This window comes from Neomonachus schauinslandi, chromosome 4 (assembly GCF_002201575.2).
Source record: "Neomonachus schauinslandi chromosome 4, ASM220157v2, whole genome shotgun sequence".
NCBI classification, from domain to species: domain Eukaryota; kingdom Metazoa; phylum Chordata; class Mammalia; order Carnivora; family Phocidae; genus Neomonachus; species Neomonachus schauinslandi.
The window spans coordinates 126,768,129-126,782,253 of record NC_058406.1 but is presented as its reverse complement, the minus strand read 5'-3'; the positions used below and the strand labels follow the sequence as shown (position 1 = coordinate 126,782,253).

Genomic DNA, 14,125 nt, shown 5'->3' with positions numbered 1-14,125 from the left:
CCGCATTGGGCTCTGTGCTCAGCAGGGAGTCTGCTTGGGATTCTCTCCCTCCCTGTGCTCCTCCCCACACACCCCTGCTCATGCTCTCTAAATAAGTGAATTAATAAATAGGTAAGTAAATAAATGAATAAATAAAATCTTTAAAAAAAGATTTTGTTCTTTATCCTAGAAAGAATGGGAATCCAGTGAAGAATTTTCAGGGTGGAGGTAGGGGATGGGTGGGCATGGGGAAAGGTGTTAACACGGTCAGAAGATGACTCTGGTTGCAGTGTGGAGAATGGATTTGAGGGGGCTTCAAAGACCACTTACTAGGTACATCCATGATCTTTCTAAAAAGCACAAATGAACTTCCCCCACTTCCTAATTCTCTAATTGTGCCAAAATAAAATCTAAACTATTTAGTCTAACAAACAAGGCCCTTTCTAGCACTTGAGAAGTTTTCTAGGCTTTTCTACCGCTTACTGATGTGTATCCGTGCCGGGCCTCATGTTCGCTATTTAACCTTTGTGCTTTCTGTTCTTCTACCTGTGCTGCCCTCTTCATCCCCCTTTATGAGCCTAGAGAACTTCCGTTTTCCAACAAGAGACAGTTCCACACCATATCCTCTGAGAAGCCTTTCCATAATATGCCTTATTCCCCACCCCAGGAAAAAAACAAAAACAAAAAAAATTCATTGTCTATCCTGAATACCTGTTGGCACTGATTCTATAATACTATAACAATTTGTTTACCCATCTTCCTGACCCAACTGAGCTACGAGTGGTCAGGGATTGTATCATTCATCTTGGTTATCCATTCTTGTCTAGCACATTACCTGGTGCCTATAAATACTGAGTAAGCATTCCATTTTTCTGTTCTGACCACTTCACTTTTACCAATAATCAGGTCAGTTAAATATTTATTGAGGACTTAACTATCCCAGGTGTGTGAGAGAGAAACACATACACATACCACAGACCCCAGCTTGATCAGTTTTTAGTGGTGGTAACTGTGCTTCCTTTCCTTTATTAATTTACATTTCAATTTTTTTTAATAGGAACTTTGTTCATTGTACAGGTCTAGAGTAGAGAATCACTGAAACTACAGAGTGTCTCTTTTGAAATCTTAAAGTTAGGACTAACAGAAACTCACAAACTCATCTAAACTGCAGCACTCCCAAGCTCAACCCCTGAATGATCAGGAATTCAGTTGTGCCTGTCACAGGGCCACAAGAACTAGGGTGCCCTTGGTTCTTAGATTTGGGGGCAGAACTTACAATGTTTTCTCCCTTGACCTATTTGGGAGAAGGTCACAAATTGACTTGATCTTTTTTTTTTCTTTTTTTCTAGATAACAGCAAAAGCTTCTATCATTTTTGTTACTCTTCAGTACAATGTTACCCTCCCTGCAACAGGTAGGTAGTTTTCTTTCAGAATTTTCTATTTAAGTAGAAGGTTTTACTTGAACAAACTTGGAAATTACCGTGAATACTAAATTCTTTAATTTTAATAGATTTCATTCATGATTAGACTGAATGTTATTTTGATAATTTTATAATGCAAGAAATGATGTATTTTGTTGACTTCACCCTATGAAAATCAGATTTTATGTGTTTAATGTTTATTGTGTATTTTGTAAATGGACTTGATTTTCCATGGGAGAACTTTTTTTTTTCCCTTCTATTCCCTCTGATCTTTTTCATAAGAAAATTCTAAGAATAGATATTGAATATTTGTTTAAAGTATTATTGTTCGGGCGCCTGGGTGGCTCAGTTGGTTAAGCGACTGCCTTCGGCTCAGGTCATGATCCTGGAGTCCCGGGATCGAGTCCCACGTCGGGCTCCCTGCTCAGCGGGGGGTCTGCTTCTCCCTCTGACCCTCTCCCCTCTCGTGCTCTCTGTCTCTCATTCTCTCTCTCAAATAAATAAATAAAAAATCTTTAAAAAAAAAAAAAATAAAGTATTATTGTTCAATCAAGGTTTCTAAAGGTACAATATTTAGGTTCAGTTTTTCTGACCTATGAATTATGCTTTAGACCTAAAGTAACAATCCTTATAAGCCTATTTTATTTTCATGTTTTTGTTGTGCTCTACCTCTAAATGTCCGTAAGCTCTAGGAGTTACAGTAGCATCCAAACTACACTTTCAGGCTTTATTTTTAAAAGTTTCATTTCTTTTTTTTTTTTTTTTTTTTTTATTTTTAAGTAGGCTTCACACCCAGTGTGGGGCTTGAACTCATGACCCTGAGATCAAGAGTCACATGCTCTGCCAAATGAGCCAGCCAGGCGCCCCTAAAAGTTTTATTTCTAAATTATGCAATGTGAAAGTCAAGCTGTTATTGGAAGTTGATTGTAGTTGAATACAGTGATACAATTAACCAGCATGGGTGAGGGTATTTGGTTAATAAAATATTAACATATTCAGACAAGTATTTGGCTCTGTATTTAGAATGTAGGATCAATTACATAACATTGAATTGGGTTTATTTTAGATATATAGTTGTATAAATGCAGTTGACCCTTAAATAATGCAGAGGTTAGGGGCATTGACCCCTGTGCAATCAAAAATCTATGTACAATTTTTTGAGTCCCCAAAACCTTAACTACTAATAGCCTACTGTTGACCAGAAGCCTCACCAATAATATAAACAGTTGATTAACACATATTTTATATATGTATGATAATAATAATAATAAACATAATAAACTAGAGAAAAGAAAATGTTATTTTAAAAAGGAAAATGTTATTGAAATCATAAGGACAAGAATGTACATTGGCAGTACTGTATTTCTTGAAAAAAATCTGCAGGTAAATGGACCCAGGCAGTTCAAACCTGTGTTGTTCAAGGGTCAACCATATTTGATTTAGTGACTTAGATATCAGATCACTCAAAATCAAAAAGTTATTTTGAAATTTGAATATGCCAGAGAACAATAGTGCTTTTTTCCCCCAAATAATTTCTATAAATATAAAGCTTGAGAACAATAATTTACAGCAACTCACAAGTATTTGATTAAGATTTGTTTTGAAAAATAGAACAATATCGAGGATTAAAAACAATTTTAAGTAGCAGTTGGCTCTATCTGTAGTGCTGATAGGTCAAAACTCATTCAAATAGGGGTTAAATCGGTTTTTCTATCAGAATCATAATGAAGTGTCTAGTTTGAAAAGAGGTAGAAAATTTAAGACAGACAGACAGGCTAAGTATAACTTTGATGTAACCTAATCTCTACCTGGGATAATATCAATTTTACAGTCTTCCCAAGGATCTGAGTATGGCCTCCCCTTCCCTGTTTTTTGGTCTTTGATGGCGGTAACTAACATGTGTCAAGTCTTTTGTAAGTAATTTCTGAGGCCTTGGATTTCTGGGTAGTTTTCAATTTTCATTGCTCCTAAGACTCAAGATGTCCAAAAGCAAATCACCTATAATGTTTCTATAGAACTTATTTATTAGGTTAGTCTTCTTTTGTTTGTTTCCATAACTATGTTGTGCTTAGTGCTGTTTTTATAATCTTATGTATATTTTTGTGTATGTGTGTTCTTCCTTTTTGGCCTTCAGAAGAACAAGCTACTGAATCAGCATCCCTTTATTACTATGGTATCAAAGATTTGGCTACAGTTTTCTTCTACATGCTAGTGGCGATAATTATTCATGCCATAATTCAAGAGTATGTGTTGGATGTAAGTATACAATCTTAGAAATCTATACTTTATAAAATACTAGTGCTCCATACTTAATAGTAGTCACATATTAAATATGCTTTATAATATCTTTTTAATTATTAATGGTTGTTTTTATTTTTAGAAAATTAACAGGCGAATGCACTTCTCCAAAACGAAACATAGCAAGTTTAATGAATCTGGTCAGCTTAGTGCATTCTACCTTTTTTCTTGTATTTGGGGCACATTCATTCTAATATCTGTAAGTATATACTATGCTTAAATTTTCATTTCTCAAAGTATTTATGTTATATAGCCAGAACAGAAAATGATGTCCTATTTTTAATGCTCATAAGCAAAGCCTAAACCTTAGAAAATCCCTTCTCTATTCTTGTTATCTAAGATTAGGAATTCTTCTGTTGAACTAGTATAAATCAAGTTTCAGTGATAAGCCTCCTTTTTCATTAGTTTTCATACAGCAGAAATTCTAAACCGTGTTTAATGTTTCAGAAAGTGTTACTCATTTTTAGTCAGTCTGAATATTTTTATATCCTGTAGTCATTTGCAGATATCTCTATATTAGCAAAAAGGGAAAAAAGTCAGTGATAACTTTTACTGGGTTATATGAGTTGTAATGTTTCTAGTCATTTCCTCTTTTAAAAACAGTCTGGGTAGTGTCCAAGCAACTTAAAATATTGTGTAACTTTACAGTTAAAGCTATCAAAACCTTTAACTGTATCATTCTAACTAGTGAGGGGGCAGGTAGTATTTACATTAGTATTAGTATTAATAATCTCCGAATTTATAGCACTCTAGAGTTTACATATTTTTTAGTTTGTTAGGACACAATTTTTTTTTTAATTGCCATGTTAGAGATAAATAAACAGGCAAAGTGTACGATAGTTAGTTTTGGAAATAGATTAAAACTCAGTCTTTCCAGGGCTCATGCCCTTTTATGCTGCTGCTTTAATGATACTTTATAAATATATGTAATTTCTGCTTAAAATCTATTGAATAATTTTTTTAAACATAATCGTGTTACATTTCAGTAGGAAAATACTCTTACTAAAGATAAGTCACATGAGAGGTTTTTTGTTTTTGTTTTTTACACATGTGCAGTAATTCTCACTGAATAGATCTGGTTATCCAAGAAAAAGATTTGGGTTAGTGTGTGGACATCATCCTATAAAACTTGGCAGCACCTTAATCCTCCATCTCCTGTCAGGTGCTCCGTCTTTCCCGAAATCCTTCTCTGATCACCCAAGACAAAATTCATCTCTCCCATAGCTGTTGTTGCCTCTGTTATGTACCATTACTGTTTTTTGATTGTTTTATGTTTGTTCACATACATGTATTTTTTACTCTATTGGATTATTGAATTTTGAAGACCAGGAATTATGCTTATTTGACTTCATATCTTTCATAGTGATTTTCAATTTGCTAAAATAAGCAATTCAACTGAATCAAAAATAACTAAAACAACTAAAAAGTTTAACTTCAGTGGGCTCTTTGGAGTGCCTGATCTGGGAAATTATAAATGTGTAAGAAATGAAAATACTGTCTTATTTTCCAAGAAGTTTGCATTATACTCAATAGGCTAATTTTTATATCTTCTTCCTTAGGAAAACTACATCTCAGACCCAACTATCTTGTGGAGGGCTTATCCCCATAACCTGATGACGTAAGTCATTTTAGCAGGCTTTTCTTAGTTAAGGACCATGGTTGTGTCACTTTTAAGCAGAACCCATTCTTGTCATTCTCTTTAGGACTTTGGCAAATTCATACAATAGGTATGTCATTGGCAGTCCCTCTGCCATAAGAAAAAAATTCTCATGATCTTTTTTCATGTATAATTAATATTTCCAACATGTTCATTAGCTTGAGAAAACTGATTTTAACAATCTTAATTTAGTTCTGGTTTCCCTTCTCCCTCATCCTTTCTCCTCATCAGTTCTCCATCTTCGCTGTACTTTTTGCTCCTTTTCTGTGCCCCAGTCTTTTTTTACTCTCTTACACTGTAAACTTCAGGGTAGCGATTGTCTCTTTTTTATCTTTCTAGCCCCCAAGGTTTCTATACAGTCCTATAAAAAAGCTCAGTGTTGCAAAGACATTCAGTTAAATTACTCATTCTTCAAGCCCAGCTCTAGCACGACTATTCCATATTATTTTTCCTTGCTACGTTAGCCTATATTGTCTTTTGCTTTCCTGAATGTGTCATTTTGGTATATAATATTTTAGGTAATATCTCTACATTGTCATGAATGTTCTATAATTGTTCCATCTATGTAAGTCTTGTATTGTGCCCATACCCACCAAGACTCTGTGTACCTTGACAGCAAGTAGGAACTGTCTCTTTATATTATATATCCTTCGGTGTGCCAGGCCATATGTAGGTGTTTGTCGCCTAGACAGCATTCAGTAAATGCATTGTGATTTGAGAATTGGAGAAAAAGATACAAAGGAAATAACATGACCATGCATACCTTTGTTTTAAGTCCAGCAATAATACCCACGCTGCTGAGTCATTCTGACTTTTAAAAATGATATTAATTCAGTGAGCTTTTATGCAGTAGGGTTATAAACATCATATTTATATGGGACTATCTCCCCTCTCCCCCCAAAAATTTATTTCCAATTGGTTTTGTGTTTTCAATTTTAGAAGTCTGGAGGAAAAGGGGAAGGGAGAACAAAGAGAAAGCAGGAAGACTGGAGGGGTATAATATCAAGAGACTAGTGATTCTAGGCTGATGAGCTCTATCTCCTGGGGAACACTTCCATGCCGTATTCCTCTTTCTAATCCTGGTTTGCCTCCATTTATTTGGGGGCTCTCTCAGTATTCCAACCAGGTAGAGTTACCATATTGCCCTAAGAAAAAAGCCAGGGGATATTTTCAGTTGGGATTATACCAATTTCAGGTGATCGTTTATCTAGGCACTTTCGGTTTTGTGTCCATCTTTTTGCCCTTCCTGCTTTCCTTTTGATGAAACCTTAAAGGTCTGTAAGGTGATTCCCTCAAAGTCATGTTCCTTATGTTTTCAGTAGCTAGCATGACATACTAATCAGTATTAATGTACTAATAGACAAGGGGGTCTGGTTCCTCCCAGCGAGCGTGCAGGTTGTCAGGGTTCTGCAGATAATGTCTTTGCATCTGTTGTTTAATCCAGAGGAATCAACTGGTGGTGAGAATATTCTAGAGAGACAGGGAAGTGGCTGCTGGGGAGTTGTTAAAGGTGCACAGAGAACTGCAGGGAGACCTGAAATGATAACACGAAGGTGGCTACTTAGTACATCCTGATTTGCAGCGTTGGTTTTTACTTTATTCTTTAAAAATATCATGCTTTAAAAGGTATTTTTTTTCCTTTCTTGTGCAGATTTCAAATGAAGTTTTTCTACATAGCCCAGTTGGCTTACTGGTTTCATGCTTTTCCTGAACTCTACTTCCAGAAAACCAAAAAAGTAAGCTGGGATTTTGTAATTTTAAAAGTTGTCATTTTTTTCCCTTTTTTTTTGAAAAGTCACTCTAAAATTAAACATTTCCTCACATCTCTAACCTCCCTTTTTCTTTCCCACCTCAACTCTTCCCCCATTATTCTTCTACCTCCCCTCTTTCCACAAAGACTAAATATCCTCACATATTTCTTGAAAAAAACTTTTGTCATATTTTAACTGAGAGTGGACTCTTTTACATTTGACATGTTAATCTCCTGTCTTAAAACTGTATCAGTGGTAATTTTAAATAAAATTTAAACAAATTTTGAAATGTAATATTAGTTTTATATTATTGATATTCTTAGGAGTTTCACAAATGAGACAAAAGGATTAATCAGATTATTCTGCAACTAATAGTTCTGTGTGTTAAGGCCCAGGGAAAAAAAATTCAGTATTAAATAAAGTAAGCCATAGTTAAATACTCAGCAGTGAAGCTTTTCCCAAAATGGGAGGAGCATTCTTCTTAGCATCTGAGAAAGATGTTTGTTTTATTTGAACAAATAACACCTGGAGGAGTACAGTATCCTTCTTTCTATTTTACCCTCAGTACTTCTAAAGTCAGACTTTGTGAAATCTCAGAGTACACTTTAGTGCCTTTCTTTAACTCCTCTCTCAAACCATACCACCTCCCTGTTGCTTGAAACTAAATACAGCAGCTCACCTGTGCTCCACAGGGGTTTTGCTGGTTTGCTCCCTTTTCCTCTGTGCTCTCCTTGGGCTTCATTCACACTGATATGCTCTAATTTTATGATCCCAGCACATCAGTTCTTTTTCTGGGAATACCGTTAAATTAATCAAACACTCGTATTCCCTTTTTCAGGAAGAGATTATTTTTAAAATCCTTATACAGGAATACAGACAAAACAAGTCTAGTCCTGAGTTAATAACTATTAAAGCTGGGTAGGGCTACATGGGGATTCTTTATACTCTCTGTTGGTTGAATATATATTTACATTTGTCCACATTTAAAGCTCCCTTACTTTGAGACGCTTTTCAGGATAGAAGTGTAAAATGACCAGTTCATCTCTGCCTTCTCCAAAGCCACACCATTTCTATATGTACTGCAAGTAGCTAATCCAGGGTATAGCTGCCTGACTTACTACTGCTTTGTGTCTGTGGTTTTTGTGTCCTCTGTGTCTGTCATCATTGATGTTGTCTGCTATGATCAGAAAACTGCACCAAATAGAGTTCATATACTGTGGCTTGAAAGTTCTTTTTATGTTGATTTCTTTTTCAAGTGGAGTGTTTTTCTAGTTAAACTGATTATAAGGATTAGGATGAAGATCCATAAAACCTTTGGCTTAGAACTGTGTTAAGATCCTTAGGCTCACAATTTCCAGAAGCCCTTCCATATGCAGTAAGCACCTGGTGCGAACCACAGATGTCCTAGAGCTGCACTGCCCAAAACAGAAGCCACTAGCCACATTTAAAGTAATTACAGTTAAAAACAAAATGTACTTTCTTAGTCACACTTAGCCCTATTGCAGGTACTCATTTAGCCACATGTGGCCATACTGTCTGCCATTTTGGATAGCAGAGATAGAGAGCATTTCCATCATTGTAGAAAGTTCTGTTGGGCAGTGTTGCTGAGAACACCATAGTTTCTTAATGTCTTAGTACCGTGGCTCAAATATTTAAAGCTTTCTTCATGCACATATTTGTATACCCATAGACATAATACCTCTGGGCTTCATTATTAATCTGTCTTAGTCATTGACCATGTAAATAAAGAAGGACATTTCAAAGTAATTGTTCATTTTAGTTTTCAAAGTTCTTTCCTTATCAATTCCTGCCAGATGGCATTTCTCCAGAAATGCAATCTAATTTTTATGGAATAATTTGCATAACTTAGAACTTAACTGAAACTATTTTTAACACCTACATATGACAGTCAAAAGTAACTGTTTCAAGTAATTAACATAATTTGAAAGTAACAGCTGCATATGTGTTAAACAGTTTCTTAAAATTTACTCTATGAAAATTATTTTTGGAAGAACTCTTTACTGGAAGAAACTAGTACAGTGATTGTTTTGAACTGATCCTACAGAGAAATGAAGAAAGAAAGGAACACTACTACTGTTAGTAGCAGTTCAAGAGGTGTGTTAGTCACAAATAACTGTCTCTTTTAAGGAGAATATTTTAAACACATACAATATGTATGCCTCAATATAAACATTATTCCATTTTGCCCATAAGAACATTCACATGTAATTTCTTAGCCAACTTGAATATGTGGGCTTTCGGAGAAGTCTCAATGAAATATTTAGCCAAATATTTTATTTCTCATATTCAGTTTATTTAGTTTATTTATACATGCATATGATTGTATATCCTGTGAAGTATTTTAAATTGGAAATAATGCGTTTTCCCCTTCCCCCTTCATGGAAGTTATATTCACACTTTCCATATGCAATTTTGTTGTTCATATCTATCATTCATCACTAGAGCCACTTTTTGAATCCTCTCAGTTTTTCCAGAGTACATCATCTTCCACTAATTCCTCTGCTAGGCCCCCTATAAGCACTTAGAAATCACACTGATTAAGGTTTTTAAGGCTGTGTATCTTACCCAAACATGTATTTCTTATTCAAAATAATCGATATTGATCCCTATTACATAAGAGTTTTGAAAAGATTTAAATATGAGATGGCTCCATCTGTGGTTTAGGGGAAAATCTTTGCCTTATATTTGGGCATATTTATGATATTAAGTTTGAAATCAATTTTTTTTACAAGTACAGTGTAGTTAAGAAAAGCATTTTCTTTTTTTTTTTTTTCTTTTTTAAAGATTTTATTTATTTATTTGAGAGAGAATGAGAGAGAGCACATGAGAGGGGGGAGGGTCAGAGGGAGAAGCAGACTCCCTGCCGAGCAGGGAGCCCGATGCGGGACTCGATCCCGGGACTCCAGGATCATGACCTGAGCCGAAGGCAGTCGCTTAACCAACTGAGCCACCCAGGCGCCCAAGAAAAGCATTTTCTTATAAGAACAGAAATTTATTAAAGTATATGGCTGATCTTTTTAATAAAAAGATGTTGGAATAACAACTGAAAATGTCACTTGAAGTTATTTATAATCTTAGAACTTATTTTGATTTAATGTACCATATTTACTAGCTTTTCCATGAAAAAGGAGACAATTAGAATTTTAAGTCATCATGCCATGATTTCATTCTTATATTAATTATTTAAACATTAGCATTAAGAATAAGAGACTTTGATAAAGTTATTTTTTTTTTAAGATTTTCTTTATCTGAGAAAGAGTGCACAAGCAGGGGGAGGGAGAGGGACAAGCAGACTCTGCACTAAGCATGGAGCCTGATGCGGGGCTTGATCTCACAAACCTGAGGTCATGACCTGAGCTGAAACCAAGAGCCTGACGCATAACTAACTCAGCCACCGAGGCGCGCCTAGAACTTTGATAAAGCTTTTCTAATAACTCATTTTCATTATGTCTTTTTTCCATTCAAGTATAAAAGAATTTTTTTAGTCTTTATTTTTTATTTATTTATTTTTGAGAGAGCGCGTGGTGGGGAGGGACAGAAGGGGAGGGAGAGGGACAAGCAGAATGCAGAGCCCTATGTGGGGTCAATCTCCTGATGCTGAGATTATGCCTGAGCCAAAACCAAGAGTCAGACGCTTAACTGACTCAACCACCCAGATGCCCTAAGCAAGAGCTTTTAAAATAGTTCCTACAGCTTTCCAAAGGACAGAGCATCAATCTTTTTCTAAATAACATTCCCTTCAGCTATATACAAATTGACCAGTGTCTCTAAAGCAATGTTTGTACACTCAAAGCCTAACCAGAGAAAAAGTGAAAATAAATGAGTGACAGACAGGAGTATAATATAATACTTCAGGGAGTGATGGAGCTTGTTGTGAACTGGAAAACACATGCTCTATATTAAAGGCATTCCCAAATCCTTTTAAGATTACAAAAGTAATGGGGATGATATAGCATGATTTTTAAAATGAGAAATTTATCTAGATTTCATTTAGAAAATGGCTGTAATGGCACCCCTGTTCTAAGCCAGACTCCTGACATTCTCCAGTCCTCGTGGGGTGAGAGCCCCACAGGCAGGATGCTTATATGTCTGAGGCCAACGACAGCCTTGTCCAGCACCATGGTCTCTGGGGTTACACATTTCCGGGGGGTGTGGGGAATGAGGACCGGAGGCGGCTAGGTGAAACTTGGCCATCTGAGCTCACATCTGGCCACATCATAGATCCCAGTTAGGGAGTCAGCATGCCATCCAAGAGCAATGATCACTCTTCTCAAATCTAGTGTCTAGATGAATAAAAAAGTGGCTGAGAGAAAGCTCTTCTGGCTTCTCAAGACATTTTCACACATCATCCTACAATTTTATTATGTAAATAAATGTTTTCTAACAGGAGCCAGAAATGAGGTTTTGCTTATTTGTTTGTTTAAAGATTAACAAACTTTGGGTCACCTAGGGGGCTCAGTGGGTTAAGCGTCCAACTCTTGGTTTCAGATCAGGTCATGATCTAAGGGTCCTGGGATCAAGCCCCATGTCAGGCTCCTTGCTCAGTGTAGAGTCTGCTTGAGATTCTCTCCTTCTCCCTCTTTCCCCTCCCCCGACTTGAGTGCTCTCTCTCTTTCTCTCTCTCTCTCTCTCTCTCTCGCGCGCGCTCTCAAATAAATAAAATCTTTTAAAAAGCTATTGCTAGGCATTTGATGGTTATGAAGATGGAAGCCCATGATAGATGGTATTTTATTCTTCATTATTGGCTCAGTTGGTTGACTACCAAAAAAGGGCAAGGCTAAAATGCAAAGTTGAACCTGAATTTAAGAAAGAAGCTTCAGGGGCACCTGGGTGGCTCAGTTGGTTAACCAGCTGCCTTTGGCTCAGGTCGTGATCCCAGCCCCACATCAGGCTCCTTGCTCAGCCTGCTCCCCCTGCTTGTGCGCTCTCTCTCTCTCTCTGTATCAAATAAATAAAATCTTAAAAAAGAAAGAAAAAAGCTTCAACCTCACCTTACCTAATTAGGTTGAGATTTAAGGACAAAAGATAAGAGAAATAGAATGGCTTTCGGAAAAGTAGTTTGTAATTTATAAGTGTTTTTAGATTTGTCAGAAAGGAAAAAAATAGGCAGCTTAGGTTCTCTGTTAAATGATGTATTTTTAAAATTTGTGTGTCTTCTTTAAAATTAAATCTTTTTTTTTTAAGATTTATTTATTTATTTATTTGAGAGAGAGAATGAGATAGAGAGCATGAGACGGGGGAGGGTCAGAGGGAGAAGCAGACTCCCTGCTGAGCAGGGAGCCTGATGTGGGACTCCATCCTGGGACTCCAGGATCATGACCTGAGCCGAAGGTAGTCACTTAACCAACTGAGCCACCCAGGCACCCCAAATTAAATCTTTTTTAACCCCCCCCAAAAATAGTTTTTTTAAATAGTTTTTCCAGCAGTTATTCCAGCAATTAGTTACATTGACTTACACAGTTTTAATAAAGAGTTTAGTGTTCAATCAGCAATTAAAAAACCACAAAGCTTTTGTTGTAAGTATCAAGAGTCCCCCTGCTCTCTTTTCTCCTCAGAAATTTGGAGCATAGATTAACATATCTGAAGAATATGGTACTATTTCCCATACCAAGTCACATGCCACTTGCTTTAATTTAAAATATTTTATTTAAAATTGTAGTTAAGTGTTTTGTTGTGTACTATCCACAATCATGTTGTGTGGTGCCAATAATATAAAACCACACTTTGGGAAACATTTATATCATGTATATACAGTGACACCTCTATTCATAGAATGTGAAATTGCATTTATAACACTGCAGGTGAGCTGTTTTAAAATGATTGTAAGACCAGAAAAAGGTTCCCTTGTGGTTGAACTTCAGCATATTAGTCTTGATACTGTTCTCCCTCTTTTTTTTTAAAGATTTTTATTTGAGGGAGGGAGAGAACATGAGGTAGGAGAGGGGGAGGGGCAAAGGGAGAGGGAGAAACAGACTCCCCACCGAGCAGGGAGCCCAACACGGGACTCGATCCCAGGACCACGAGATCATGACCTGAGCCGAAGGCAGACGCTTAACCGACTGAGCCACCCGGGGCGCCCCTCCCTCTCTCCTTTTGTAAGAAATATTTCATTGGAAGTTTAAAAATTAAGACAGCTTATTTTCAGAGATCCTTCTCTCTCCAATTGGAAGAACCACTGTCAACTTGGTATCATGTCTTGGGTTTTTTCCCTGAGAATCCCAAAACATAGTAGCATATATAGTACTATTCGACTGTCTTATGTTCTGCCTTTCTAACACTTGATTTTTGTACCATTCTTACTAGAGAAGAGTTTTCAGTTTCAAAACTACAAGTGTAAATTCTCTACTCTTTCTCCAAAGATTTGGAAAAGTAACTACTGAAATGTAGAAAGAGACGTAGAGGGCCAATAGAGACCTGAACTCAACTGTACTAGATGCCAGAGATGAGTTTAGTGAGCTTCCAGGGGAATACAGTTCAGTCCACTTAATATCAACCCTCCATTTAAAAAATTGCAATTAGCAGCTGTCGTACATGAATAGTACTAACCAGGTTTACTATAGCCTGATACTATATATATATATCAGGCTACTATAACTATGTTCCATATATACATGGAACACAGCAAAAACCAGAGTAGAAATGAGATGTATATGCATTTCATAAATTAACAAGTGTTTATTGAGTTTAACACAGTCAGTTTTTGTGGGTTTTTTTTTTTTTAAGATTTTATTTATTTATTTGACAGAGAGAGACACAGCGAGAGAGGGAACACAAGCAGGGGGAGTGGGAGAGGGAGAAGCAGGCTTCCCACGGAGCAGGGAGCCTGATGGGGGGCTCGATCCCAGGACCCTGGGATCGTGACCTGAGCCGAAGGCAGACGCTTAATGACTGAGCCACCCAGGCACCCCTAACACTGTCAGTTTTTACAAACATCTGTGACTGCAACTCAAGATGAAAAGCTAGATTTTACATCATAATTTAGTGGGTATGTGTGTGT

The 14,125-nt window shown here is 36.6% G+C and overlaps 1 protein-coding gene across 1 annotated transcript in view; it reads left to right on the top strand.

Moving 5' to 3' along the window:
• TRAM1 (translocation associated membrane protein 1) overlaps positions 1-14,125 on the top strand; it is a 32,303-nt gene that overhangs the window by 6,898 nt on the left and 11,280 nt on the right. The window contains exons 2-6 of the mRNA XM_021688633.2: positions 1,329-1,392; positions 3,536-3,657; positions 3,782-3,898; positions 5,259-5,317; positions 7,008-7,092. Of these exons, the coding sequence (XP_021544308.1) occupies positions 1,329-1,392; positions 3,536-3,657; positions 3,782-3,898; positions 5,259-5,317; positions 7,008-7,092 (447 nt within the window). The remainder of the gene's footprint in view (positions 1-1,328; positions 1,393-3,535; positions 3,658-3,781; positions 3,899-5,258; positions 5,318-7,007; positions 7,093-14,125) is intronic.